Raw genomic sequence first — 13,151 nt, 5'->3', positions numbered from 1 at the left:
TTACTGCCTCCCCTCCCTGACCTATGACCTGACCCATCATGTATTACTGCCTCACCCCTCCCTGACCTATGACCTGACCCATCATGTATTACTGCCTCCCCCCCTGACCTATGACCTGACCCATCATGTATTACTGCCTCCTGACCTATGACCTGACCCATAATGTATTACTGCCCCCCTCCCTGACCCATCATGTATTACTGCCCCCCTCCCTGACCCATCATGTATTACTGCCCCCCTCCCTGACCCATCATGTATTACTGCCCCCTCCTCCCTGACCCATCATGTATTACTGCCCCCCTCCTTGACCCATCATGTATTACTGCCTCCCCCTCCCCTCCTTGACCTATGACCTGACCCATCATGTATTACTGCCCCCTCCCTCCCTGCCCTATGACCTGACCATCATGTATTACTGCCTCCCTGACCTATGACCTGACCCATCATGTATTACTGCCCCCCCTTCCTGATCTATGACCTGACCCATCATGTATTACTGCCTCCCCCTCCCTGACCTATGACCTGACCCATCATGTATTACTGCCTCACCCCTCCCTGACCTATGACCTGACCCATCATGTATTACTGCCTCCCCCCTCCCTGACCTATGACCTGACCCATCATGTATTACTGCCTCCCTGACCTATGACCTGACCCATCATGTATTACTGCCTCCCCCCTCCCTGATCTATGACCTGACCCATCATGTATTACTGCCTCCCCCCTCCCTGATCCATCATGTATTACTGCCTCCTTGACCTATGACCTGACCCATCATGTATTACTGCCTCCCTGATCTATGACCTGACTATGATCTGACCCATCATGTATTACTGCCTCCCCCTGATCTCCCTGACCCATCATGTATTACTGCCTCACCCCTCCCTGACCTATGACCTGACCCATCATGTGTTACTGCCTCCCCCTCCTTGACCTATGACCTGACCCATCATGTATATGACCTGACCCATCATGTATTACTGCTCCTTGACCTATGACCTGACCCATCATGTATTACTGCCTCCCCCTCCTTGACCTATGACCTGACCCATCATGTATTACTGCCTCCCCCTCCCTGATCTATGACCTGACCCATAATGTATTACTGCCTCCCCGTCCCTGATCTATGACCTGACCCATCATGTATTACTGGCCCCCCTCCCTGACCCATCATGTATTACTGCACCCCCTGACCCATCATGTATTACTGCCCCCCCTCCCTGACCCATCATGTATTACTGCCCCCCTCCCTGACCTATGACCTGACCATCATGTATTACTGCCCCCCCTCCCTGACCCATCATGTATTACTGCCCCCTCCCTGACCCATCATGTATTACTGCCTCCCCCTCCCTGACCTATGACCTGACCATCATGTATTACTGCCTCCCCCCTCCCTGACCTATGACCTGACCATCATGTATTACTGCCCCCCTCTCCTGACCCATCATGTATTACTGCCTCCCCTCCCTGACCTATGACCTGACCTATCATGTATTACTGCCTCCCTGACCTATGACCTGACCCATAATGTATTACTGCCCCCCCCCCTCCCTGACCCATCATGTATTACTGCCCCCTCCCTGACCCATCATGTATTACTGCCCCCCTCCCTGACCCATCATGTATTACTGCCCCCCCTCCCTGACCGATCATGTATTACTGCCCCCTGACCTATGACCTGACCCATCATGTATTACTGCCCCCCTCCCTGACCCATCATGTATTACTGCCCCCCTCCCTGACCCATCATGTATTACTGCCCCCTCCCTGACCCATCATGTATTACTGCCTCCCCCTCCCTCCTTGACCTATGACCTGACCCATCATGTATTAATGCCCCCCTCCCTGACCTATGACCTGACCATCATGTATTACTGCCTCCCTGACCTATGACCTGACCCATCATGTATTACTGCCCCCTCCCTGACCTATGACCTGACCCATCATGTATTACTGCCTCCCTGACCTATGACCTGACCCATCATGTATTACTGCCTCCCCCTCCCTGATCTATGACCTGACCCATCATGTATTACTGCCTCCCTGATCTATGACCTGACCCATCATGTATTACTGCCTCCCTGACCTATGACCTGACCCATCATGTATTACTGCCTCCCCCTCCTTGACCTATGACCTGACCCATCATGTGTTACTGCCTCCCCCTCCTTGACCTATGACCTGACCCATCATGTATTACTGCCTCCCCCTCCTTGACCTATGACCTGACCCATCATGTATTACTGCCTCCCCCTCCCTGACCTATGACCTGACCCATCATGTATTACTGCCCCCCCTGATCTATGACCTGACCCATCATGTATTACTGCCCCCTCCCTGATCTATGACCTGACCATCATCATGTATTACTGCCTCCCCCTCCTGACCTATGACCTGACCCATCATGTATTACTGCCTCCCTGACCTATGACCTGACCCATCATGTATTACTGCCTCCCTGACCTATGACCTGACCCATCATGTATTACTGCCTCCTTGACCTATGACCTGACCCATCATGTATTACTGCCTCACCCCTCCCTGACCTATGACCTGACCATCATCATGTATTACTGCCTCACCCCTCCCTGACCTATGACCTGACCATCATCATGTATTACTGCCTCCCCCCTCCCTGACCTATGACCTGACCCATCATGTATTACTGCCTCCTTGACCTATGACCTGACTCACCATGTATTACTGCCTCCTTGACCTATGACCTGACCCATCATGTATTACTGCCTCCCTGACCTATGACCTGACCCATCATGTGTTACTGCCTCCCCCCTCCCTGACCTATGACCTGACCCATTATGTATTACTGCCCCCCTGACCCATCATGTATTACTGCCTCCCCCTCCCTGACCTATGACCTGACCCATCATGTATTACTGCCCCCTCCTTGACCTATGACCTGACCCATCATGTATTACTGCCTCCCCCTCCCTGACCTATGACCTGACCCATCATGCATTACTGCCTCCCCTCCCTGACCCATCATGTGTTACTGTCCCCCCCCCCTCCCTGACCTATGACCTGACCCATCATGTATTACTGCCTCACCCCTCCCTGACCTATGACCTGACCCATCATGTATTACTGCCTCACCCCTCCCTGACCCATCATGTGTTACTGCCCCTTAGTGGCAAGAAGTGACATCCCACAAAGACCCAATAGAAATACAAACTGTGTGTGTGTGTGTGTGTCTCTCTCCTTACCAGTCCCTGGTTCTTCTGGTCCACCAGTTGGTCCCCGGCGGTCAGGGCTTCCCAGTTCTGTTGTCTGATTAACTCCTTCACTTCCTCGTTGGGCTGACTGATGCGGTAGTTAAAGTCCCCGCACCAGAAGATGTAGTCGTGGGAGTAGAGCAGTCTACCCTGGGGGAGAGAGAAAAGGAGGATTAAACACGCGCACACACACACACACACACACACACACACACACACACACGCGCGCTCCAGCAGGTGTATCTCACTGAACATCCCTAAAGCCAACACCTCATTTGGCCGCCTTTCGTTCCAGTACTCTGCTGCCAGTGACTGGAACAAATTGCAAAAATCTCTGAAGTTGGAGACTTTTATCTCCCTCACCAACTTCAAACATCTGCTATCTGAGCAGCTAACCGATCGCTGCAAGCTGTACATAGTCTATCTGTAAATAGCCCACCCATTTTCACCTACCTCATCCCCATACTGTTTATATTTATTTACTTTTCTGCTCTTTTGCACAACAATATCTCTACCTGTACATGACCATCTGATCATTTATCACTCCAGTGTTAATCTGCAAAATTGTAATTATTCGCCTACCTCCTCATGCCTTTTGCACACAATGTATATAGACTCTTGTTTTCTACTGTGTTATTGACTTGTTAATTGCTTACTCCATGTGTAACTCTGTGTTGTCTGTTCACACTGATATGCTTCATCTTGGCCAGGTCGCAGTTGCAAATGAGAACTTGTTCTCAACTAGCCTACCTGGTTAAATAAAGGTGTTCTCAACTAGCCTACCTGGTTAAATAAAGGTGTTTCTCAACTAGCCTACCTGGTTAAATAAAGGTGTTCTCAACTAGCCTACCTGGTTAAATAAAGGTGTTCTCAACCAGCCTACCTGGTTAAATAAAGGTGTTCTCAACTAGCCTACCTGGTTAAATAAAGGTGTTCTCAACTAGCCTACCTGGTTAAATAAAGGTGTTCTCAACCAGCCTACCTGGTTAAATAAAGGTGTTTCTCAACTAGCCTACCTGGTTAAATAAAGGTGTTTCTCAACTAGCCTACCTGGTTAAATAAATAAAGATGAAATGAATAAAATAATTTTTTAAAAACACACAGAGAGAGAAGTACAGGGAGAAATGTGTTAACATGAGTAAAACATATATGTGTGTGTGTGTGTGTGTGTGTGTGTGTGTGTGTGTGGTTACCATGGGGAAGGTGAGTTTGCGTGTGATCTCGTTGTAGTCGTCGTTCCTCTCCTTGACCTGTGATTGGCCGGCAGCGAAGTGGGAGCAGACGAAACAGATACTGGTCGTATGGAACAGCATGCGGATGGCCACTCCCCCTTTGTTACCTGTGGCTCCGCCCATCCCAGTCTTCACGGTATCCACGGCAACGTCCCTGTCAATCAAACAAATAATACATAAATAGGGGTGCGTTCAGTGGTTAAATGTTTCCCTAAATTTTCCAATAATATGTCATGAAAAACACATTTTCCAATAATATGTCATGAAAAACACGGTTTCCTAAAACTGTTTCTTCAGCTGTGTGATATGGATGTGACCACATTAAATCGCCCAAAACAATCACTCATACCTGATGTTGGGGGCCTGGTGAGGGATGACCTGATTACATGACCATGGTGAGGGATTACATGATTACCTGACCATGGTGAGGGATGACCTGATTACATGACCATGGTGAGGGATGACATGATTACCTGACCATGGTGAGGGATTACCTGACCATGGTGAGGGATTACCTGACCATGGTGAGGGATAACCTGAATACCTGACCATGGTGAGGGATTACCTGACCATGGTGAGGGATTACCTGACGTAGGGGGCGTGGTGAGGGATTACCTGACCATGGTGAGGGATTACCTGACGTAGGGGGCGTGGTGAGGGATTACCTGACCATGGTGAGGGATTACCTGACGTAGGGGGCGTGGTGAGGGATTACCTGACCATGGTGAGGGATTACCTGATCATGGTGAGGGATTACCTGACCATGGTGAGGGATTACCTGATTACCTGACCATGGTGAGGGATTACCTGACGTAGGGGGCGTGGTGAGGGATTACCTGACCATGGTGAGGGATTACCTGATGTAGGGGGGGTGGTGAGGGATTACCTGACCATGGTGAGGGATTACCTGATGTAGGGGGCGTGGTGAGGGATTACCTGATGTAGGGGGCGTGGTGAGGGATTACCTGACGTAGGGGGCGTGGTGAGGGATTACCTGATGTAGGGGGCGTGGTGAGGGATTACCTGATGTAGGGGGCGTGGTGAGGGCGTATGAAGACAAACAGACAGACTCCCACTAGCTGCTCTGATGCCAGTAGGACGTATTTATGATCGCGGGATATGTTCTTCTGCAGCTCTGCAGCCCACAGCTTCTGATTGGTCGTACTGACAAAGGAGAGAGGAGAGGAGAGGGTTAACATACAGACAGAGAGAGAGAAAGAGAGAAACAGAGAGAGAGAGAGAAAGAGAAACAGAGAGAAACAGAGAGAGAGAAACAGAGAGAGAGAGAAACAAAGAGAGAGAGAGAGACAGAGAAAGAAAGGGAAACATAGAGAGAAACAGAGAGAGAAACAGAGAGAGAGAAACAGAGAGAGAGAAACAGAGAGAGAAACAGAGAGAGAGAAACAGAGAGAGAGAAAGAGAGAGAGAAACAGAGAGAGAGTGTGTACCTGGCACTGACGATGTTGCCAGCATTCAACTCCACCATCTCCTCAAAGCCGATGGCAAAGATATCTGGTGGGTTGGCTCTACTGTCTGCAGAGAGAACAGACTATATTCAGTTCTATACTAATGAACAGGCTCTATCTGACTGTTCTATACTAATGAACAGGCTCTATCTAATATTCAGTTCTATACTAATGAACAGGCTCTATCTAATATTCAGTTCTATACTAATGAACAGGCTCTATCTAACAGTTCTATACTAATGAACAGGCTCTATCTAACTGTTCTATACTAATGAACATGCTCTATCTAACTGTTCTATACTAATGAACAGGCTCTATCTGACTGTTCTATACTAATGAACAGTCTATAGGATAGACTGATGTATACATCATGCAGACTAGTACTGGCCCCTAATCCAGGAATAACCAAAGACAGCCTAAACCTGAGGTTTTTAACCTCTCCTCAGGGACCCCCAGCCGTTCCATGTATCTGACCTATTTCAGAACAGGCACCCCTGATTCAACTTGTCAACTCCTCATCCTCAATCCCATGACTAAGGTGAATCAGGATGAACAACATCCTCAACCCCATGACTAAGGTGAATCAGGATGAACAACATCCTCAACCCCATGACTAGATGAATCAGGGTGAACAACATCCTCAACCCCATGACTAAGGTGAATCAGGATGAACAACTCCTCATCCTCAATCCCATGACTAGATGAATCAGGGTGAACATCATCCTCAACCCCATGACTAGATGAATCAGGATGAACAACATCCTCAACCCCATGACTAGATGAATCAGGGTGAACATCATCCTCAACCCCATGACTAGATGAATCAGGATGAACAACATCCTCAACCCCATGACTAGATGAATCAGGATGAACAACTCCTCAACCCCATGACTAGATGAATCAGGATGAACAACTCCTCATCCTCATGACTAAGGTGAATCAGGATGAACAACTCCTCATCCTCAATCCCATGACTAGATGAATCAGGGTGAACAACTCCTCATCCTCAACCCCATGACTAGATGAATCAGGGTGAACAACTCCTCAACCCCATGACTAGGTGAATCAGGGTGAACAACATCCTCAACCCCTTGACTAGATGAATCAGGATGAACAACTCCTCAACCCCATGACTAGATGAATCAGGGTGAACAACTCCTCATCCTCAACCCCATGACTAGGTGAATCAGGATGAACAACATCCTCATCCTCAACCCCATGACTAGGTGAATCAGGATGAACAACATCCTCAACCCCATGACTAGATGAATCAGGGTGAACATCATCCTCAACCCCATGACTAGATGAATCAGGATGAACAACTCCTCATCCTCAACCCCATGACTAGATGAATCAGGGTGAACAACATCCTCAACCCCATGACTAAGGTGAATCAGGATGAACAACTCCTCATCCTCAATCCCATGACTAGATGAATCAGGGTGAACATCATCCTCAACCCCATGACTAGATGAATCAGGATGAACAACATCCTCAACCCCATGACTAGATGAATCAGGATGAACAACATCCTCAACCCCATGACTAGATGAATCAGGATGAACAACTCCTCAACCCCATGACTAGATGAATCAGGGTGAACAACATCCTCAACCCGATGACTAGATGAATCAGGGTGAACAACATCCTCAACCCCATGACTAGATGAATCAGGATGAACAACATCCTCAACCCCATGACTAGATGAATCAGGGTGAATATCATCCTCAACCCCATGACTAGATGAATCAGGATGAACAACTCCTCATCCTCAACCTCATGACTAGATGAATCAGGGTGAACAACATCCTCAACCCCATGACTAGATGAATCAGGGTGAACAACATCCTCAACTAGGTTAGCTAGCCAGCTATTGTCGTTCTTTTAACGCAACGTAACGTAATCAACACTGCTAGCTAGCCAGCTAGCCCCGAATAGCAGCACAGTAGCACAGTAGAAACTATTACATTCAACGGAATGACTTGATTAGTGTAGTGTCAACAACGCAGACACTGCCAGCTAGCCTACATTGTCAACAACGCAGCCTCTGCCAGCTAGCCTACTTCAGCAGTACTGTATCATTTTAATCATTTTAGTCAATAAGATTCTTGCTACGTAAGCTTAACTTTCTGAACACTCGAGACGTGTAGTCCACTTGTCATTCCAATCTCCTTTGCATTAGCGTAGCCTCTTGTGTAGCCTGTCAACTATGTGTCTGTCTATCCCTGTTCTCTCCTCTCTGCATAGACCATACAAACGCTCCACACCGCGTGGCCGCGGCCACCCTAATCTGGTGGTCCCAGCGCGCACGACCCACGTGGAGTTCCAGGTCTCCGGTAGCCTCTGGAACTGCCGATCTGCGGCCAACAAGGCAGAGTTCATCTCAGCCTATGCCTCCCTCCAGTCCCTCGACTTCTTGGCACTGACGGAAACATGGATCACCACAGACAACACTGCTACTCCTACTGCTCTCTCTTCGTCTGCCCACGTGTTCTCGCACACCCCGAGAGCTTCTGGTCAGCGGGGTGGTGGCACCGGGATCCTCATCTCTCCCAAGTGGTCATTCTCTCTTTCTCCCCTTACCCATCTGTCTATCGCCTCCTTTGAATTCCATGCTGTCACAGTTACCAGCCCTTTCAAGCTTAACATCCTTATCATTTATCGCCCTCCAGGTTCCTCGGAGAGTTCATCAATGAGCTTGATGCCTTGATAAGCTCCTTTCCTGAGGACGGCTCACCTCTCACAGTTCTGGGCGACTTTAACCTCCCCACGTCTACCTTTGACTCATTCCTCTCTGCCTCCTTCTTTCCACTCCTCTCCTCTTTTCACCTCACCCTCTCACCTTCCCCCTACTCACAAGGCAGGAAATACGCTCGACCTCATCTTTACTAGATGCTGTTCTTCCACTAACCTCATTGCAACTCCCCTCCAAGTCTCCGACCACTACCTTGTATCCTTTTCCCTCTCGCTCTCACCCAACACTTCCCACACTGCCCCTACTCGGATGGTATCGCGCCGTCCCAACCTTCGCTCTCTCTCCCCCGCTACTCTCTCCTCTTCCATCCTATCATCTCTTCCCTCTGCTCAAACCTTCTCCAACCTATCTCCTGATTCTGCCTCCTCAACCCTCCTCTCCTCCCTTTCTGCATCCTTTGGCTCTCTATGTCCCCTATCCTCCAGGCCGGCCCGGTCCTCCCCTCCCGCTCCGTGGCTCGACGACTCATTGCGAGCTCACAGAACAGGGCTCCGGGCAGCCGAGCGGAAATGGAGGAAAACTCGCCTCCCTGCGGACCTGACATCCTTTCACTCCCTCCTCTCTACATTTTCCTCTTCTCTCCCTGCTGCTAAAGCCACTTTCTACCACTCTAAATTCCAAGCATCTGCCTCTAACCCTAGGAAGCTCTTTGCAACCTTCTCCTCCCTCCTGAATCCTCCTCCCCCCTCCTCCCTCTCTGCAGATGACTTCGTCAACCATTTTGAAAAGAAGGTCGACGACATCCGATCCTCGTTTGCTAAGTCAAACGACACCGCTGGTTCTGCTCACACTGCCCTACCCTGTGCTCTGACCTCTTTCTCCCCTCTCTCTCCAGATGAAATCTCGCGTCTTGTGACGGCCGGCCGCCCAACAACCTGCCCGCTTGACCCTATCCCCTCCTCTCTTCTCCAGACCATTTCCGGAGACCTTCTCCCTTACCTCACCTCGCTCATCAACTCATCCCTGACCGCTGGCTACGTCCCTTCCGTCTTCAAGAGAGCGAGAGTTGCACCCCTTCTGAAAAAACCTACACTCGATCCCTCCGATGTCAACAACTACAGACCAGTATCCCTTCTTTCTTTTCTCTCCAAAACTCTTGAACGTGCCGTCCTTGGCCAGCTCTCCCGCTATCTCTCTCAGAATGACCTTCTTGATCCAAATCAGTCAGGTTTCAAGACTAGTCATTCAACTGAGACTGCTCTTCTCTGTATCACGGAGGCGCTCCGCACTGCTAAAGCTAACTCTCTCTCCTCTGCTCTCATCCTTCTAGACCTATCAGCTGCCTTCGATACTGTGAACCATCAGATCCTCCTCTCCACCCTCTCCGAGTTGGGCACCTCCGGCGCGCCCACGCTTGGATTGCGTCCTACCTGACAGGTCGCTCCTACCAGGTGGCGTGGCGAGAATCCGTCTCCACACCACGTGCGCTCACCACTGGTGTCCCCAGGGCTCTGTTCTAGGCCCTCTCCTATTCTCGCTATACACCAAGTCACTTGGCTCTGTCATAACCTCACATGGTCTCTCCTATCATTGCTATGCAGACGACACACAATTAATCTTCTCCTTTCCCCCTTCTGATGACCAGGTGGCGAATCGCATCTCTGCATGTCTGGCAGACATATCAGTGTGGATGACGGATCACCACCTCAAGCTGAACCTCGGCAAGACGGAGCTGCTCTTCCTCCCGGGGAAGGACTGCCCGTTCCATGATCTCGCCATCACGGTTGACAACTCCATTGTGTCCTCCTCCCAGAGCGCTAAGAACCTTGGCGTGATCCTGGACAACACCCTGTCGTTCTCAACTAACATCAAGGCGGTGGCCCGTTCCTGTAGGTTCATGCTCTACAACATCCGCAGAGTACGACCCTGCCTCACACAGGAAGCGGCGCAGGTCCTAATCCAGGCACTCGTCATCTCCCGTCTGGATTACTGCAACTCGCTGTTGGCTGGGCTCCCTGCCTGTGCCATTAAACCCTACAACTCATCCAGAACGCCGCAGCCCGTCTGGTGTTCAACCTTCCCAAGTTCTCTCACGTCACCCCGCTCCTCCGCTCTCTCCACTGGCTTCCAGTTGAAGCTCGCATCCGCTACAAGACCATGGTGCTTGCCTACGGAGCTGTGAGGGGAACGGCACCTCAGTACCTCCAGGCTCTGATCAGGCCCTACACCCAAACAAGGGCACTGCGTTCATCCACCTCTGGCCTGCTCGCCTCCCTACCACTGAGGAAGTACAGTTCCCGCTCAGCCCAGTCAAAACTGTTCGCTGCTCTGGCCCCCCAATGGTGGAACAAACTCCCTCACGACGCCAGGACAGCGGAGTCAATCACCACCTTCCGGAGACACCTGAAACCCCACCTCTTTAAGGAATACCTAGGATAGGATAAAGTAATCCCTCTCCCCCCTTAAAAGATTTAGATGCACTACTGTTCCACTGGATGTCATAAGGTGAATGCACCAATTTGTAAGTCGCTCTGGATAAGAGCGTCTGCTAAATGACTTAAATGTAAATGTAAAATGTAACCCCATGACTAGATGAATCAGGGTGAACAACATCCTCAACCCCATGACTAGATGAATCAGGATGAACAACTCCTCAACCCCATGACTAGATGAATCAGGGTGAACAACTCCTCATCCTCAACCCCATGACTAGGTGAATCAGGATGAACAACATCCTCATCCTCAACCCCATGACTAGATGAATCAGGGTGAACAACATCCTCAACCCCATGACTAGATGAATCAGGGTGAACAACATCCTCAACCCCATGACTAGATGAATCAGGGTGAACAACATCCTCATCCTCAACCCCATGACTAGATGAATCAGGGTGAACAGCATCCTCATCCTCAACCCCATGACTAGATGAATCAGGGTGAACTAGTTGAGGGACACAACCTAGAAAACGCTGTCCTAAACAACCATTTTAGGGGGACAAACCCATCTTCTCCTTCAACTGAAAGTTCCTCACCCTGGAAGTCTGGGAGCCCGGCCTTCATCGGAGCGTCCAGCAGCCAATCGTTGAGGGTCTGGTTGCGGAAGGCGATGCTGCGGAACTGTTTACCCCCGTTGACGTTCCACGTACCCACTGACACCCTGATCTGTTTGGGACGGGTGTATTTCTGGTGGTTCTGACACATTCCCAGTAGAACTCTGGGAGAGGCTGGGGGAGAGGAGACGGTGTTAGAGAGGAAGAGGAAGGTGATGAAGGAAGAGAGAGAGAGAGACAGAGAGAGAGACAGAGAGAGACAGAGAGAGACACAGAGAGAGACACAGAGAGAGACACAGAGACAGAGAGAGAGAGAGAGAGAGACCATTGGAAGAGTTCAGAAGATTGAAAAAAGAGTACACAAGAAGGTCTATAAATAAAAAGAATGCCAGGAACTGGGACAGGAGAATAAATATGAGAAAAGAATGTCAGGAACTGGGACAGGTGAATAAATATGAGAAAAGAATGTCAGGAACTGGGACAGGTGAATAAATATGAGAAAAGAATGCCAGGAACTGGGACAGGAGAATAAATATGAGAAAAGAATGTCAGGAACTGGGACAGGAGAATAAATATGAGAAAAGAATGCCAGGAAATGGGACAGGTGTTTAAATATGAGAAAAGAATGTCAGGAACTGGGACAGGTGTTTAAATATGAGAAAAGAATGTCAGGAACTGGGACAGGTGTTTAAATATGAGAAAAGAATGTCAGGAACTGGGACAGGTGAATAAATATGAGAAAAGAATGTCAGGAACTGGGACAGGTGTTTAAATATGAGAAAAGAATGCCAGGAAATGGGACAGGTGTTTAAATATGAGAAAAGAATGTCAGGAACTGGGACAGGTAAATAAATATGAGAAAAGAATGTCAGGAACTGGGACAGGAGAATAAATATGTCTTGGTTACGCTTTATTCCACAGTCCATTATATCCCAGGCTTTTACTGAGAAACTAAATGTCCAAATCACGGTAGCAAAATGATTTGATCGCAAAATGATTTGATAGCAAAATGATTTGAAGTTCGTACCAGGCAGACACACATGGGACTGTAAAATAAGACATTACCAAGGATTTTTCCACAAATACATTCATGGCTTGGTGAACAGGGTTGGGGTTTCAATTCCATTTCAATTCAGAAAGTAAACCAAATTCCAATTGTTTTCCTCCTCATTGAAAGGCTATGAAGACAATTTGAATGAGAACTTCAGTGGACACTTCCTGAAGTGTACAATTCCTGAAGTGTACATTCCTGAAGTGTACAATTCCTGAAGTGTACATTCCTGAAGTGTACACTTCCTGAAATTGAGTCCATAAATAAAGTGTACACTTCCTGAAATTGAGTCCATAAATAAAGTGTACACTTCCTGAAATTGAGTCCATAAATAAAGTGTACACTTCCTGAAATTGAGTCCATAACTAAAGATGTGATGTAATCTGGGGGTTCAACACAAGCACAGGGGATCACTAGGGACACA

At 48.9% G+C, this 13,151-nt stretch overlaps 1 protein-coding gene across 1 annotated transcript in view; it reads right to left on the bottom strand.

Annotated features, from left to right (window-relative positions):
* synj1 (synaptojanin 1) overlaps positions 1–13,151 on the bottom strand; it is a 109,697-nt gene that overhangs the window by 37,856 nt on the left and 58,690 nt on the right. Inside the window, 5 exon segments of the mRNA XM_065004970.1 lie at positions 3,225–3,383; positions 4,427–4,619; positions 5,489–5,629; positions 5,914–5,998; positions 11,659–11,850. Coding sequence (XP_064861042.1) covers positions 3,225–3,383; positions 4,427–4,619; positions 5,489–5,629; positions 5,914–5,998; positions 11,659–11,850 — 770 coding nt within the window.

Source organism: Oncorhynchus nerka, linkage group LG19, assembly GCF_034236695.1.
Source record: "Oncorhynchus nerka isolate Pitt River linkage group LG19, Oner_Uvic_2.0, whole genome shotgun sequence".
Lineage (NCBI taxonomy): Eukaryota > Metazoa > Chordata > Actinopteri > Salmoniformes > Salmonidae > Oncorhynchus > Oncorhynchus nerka.
This window is presented reverse-complemented; position numbering and strand designations above follow the sequence as displayed.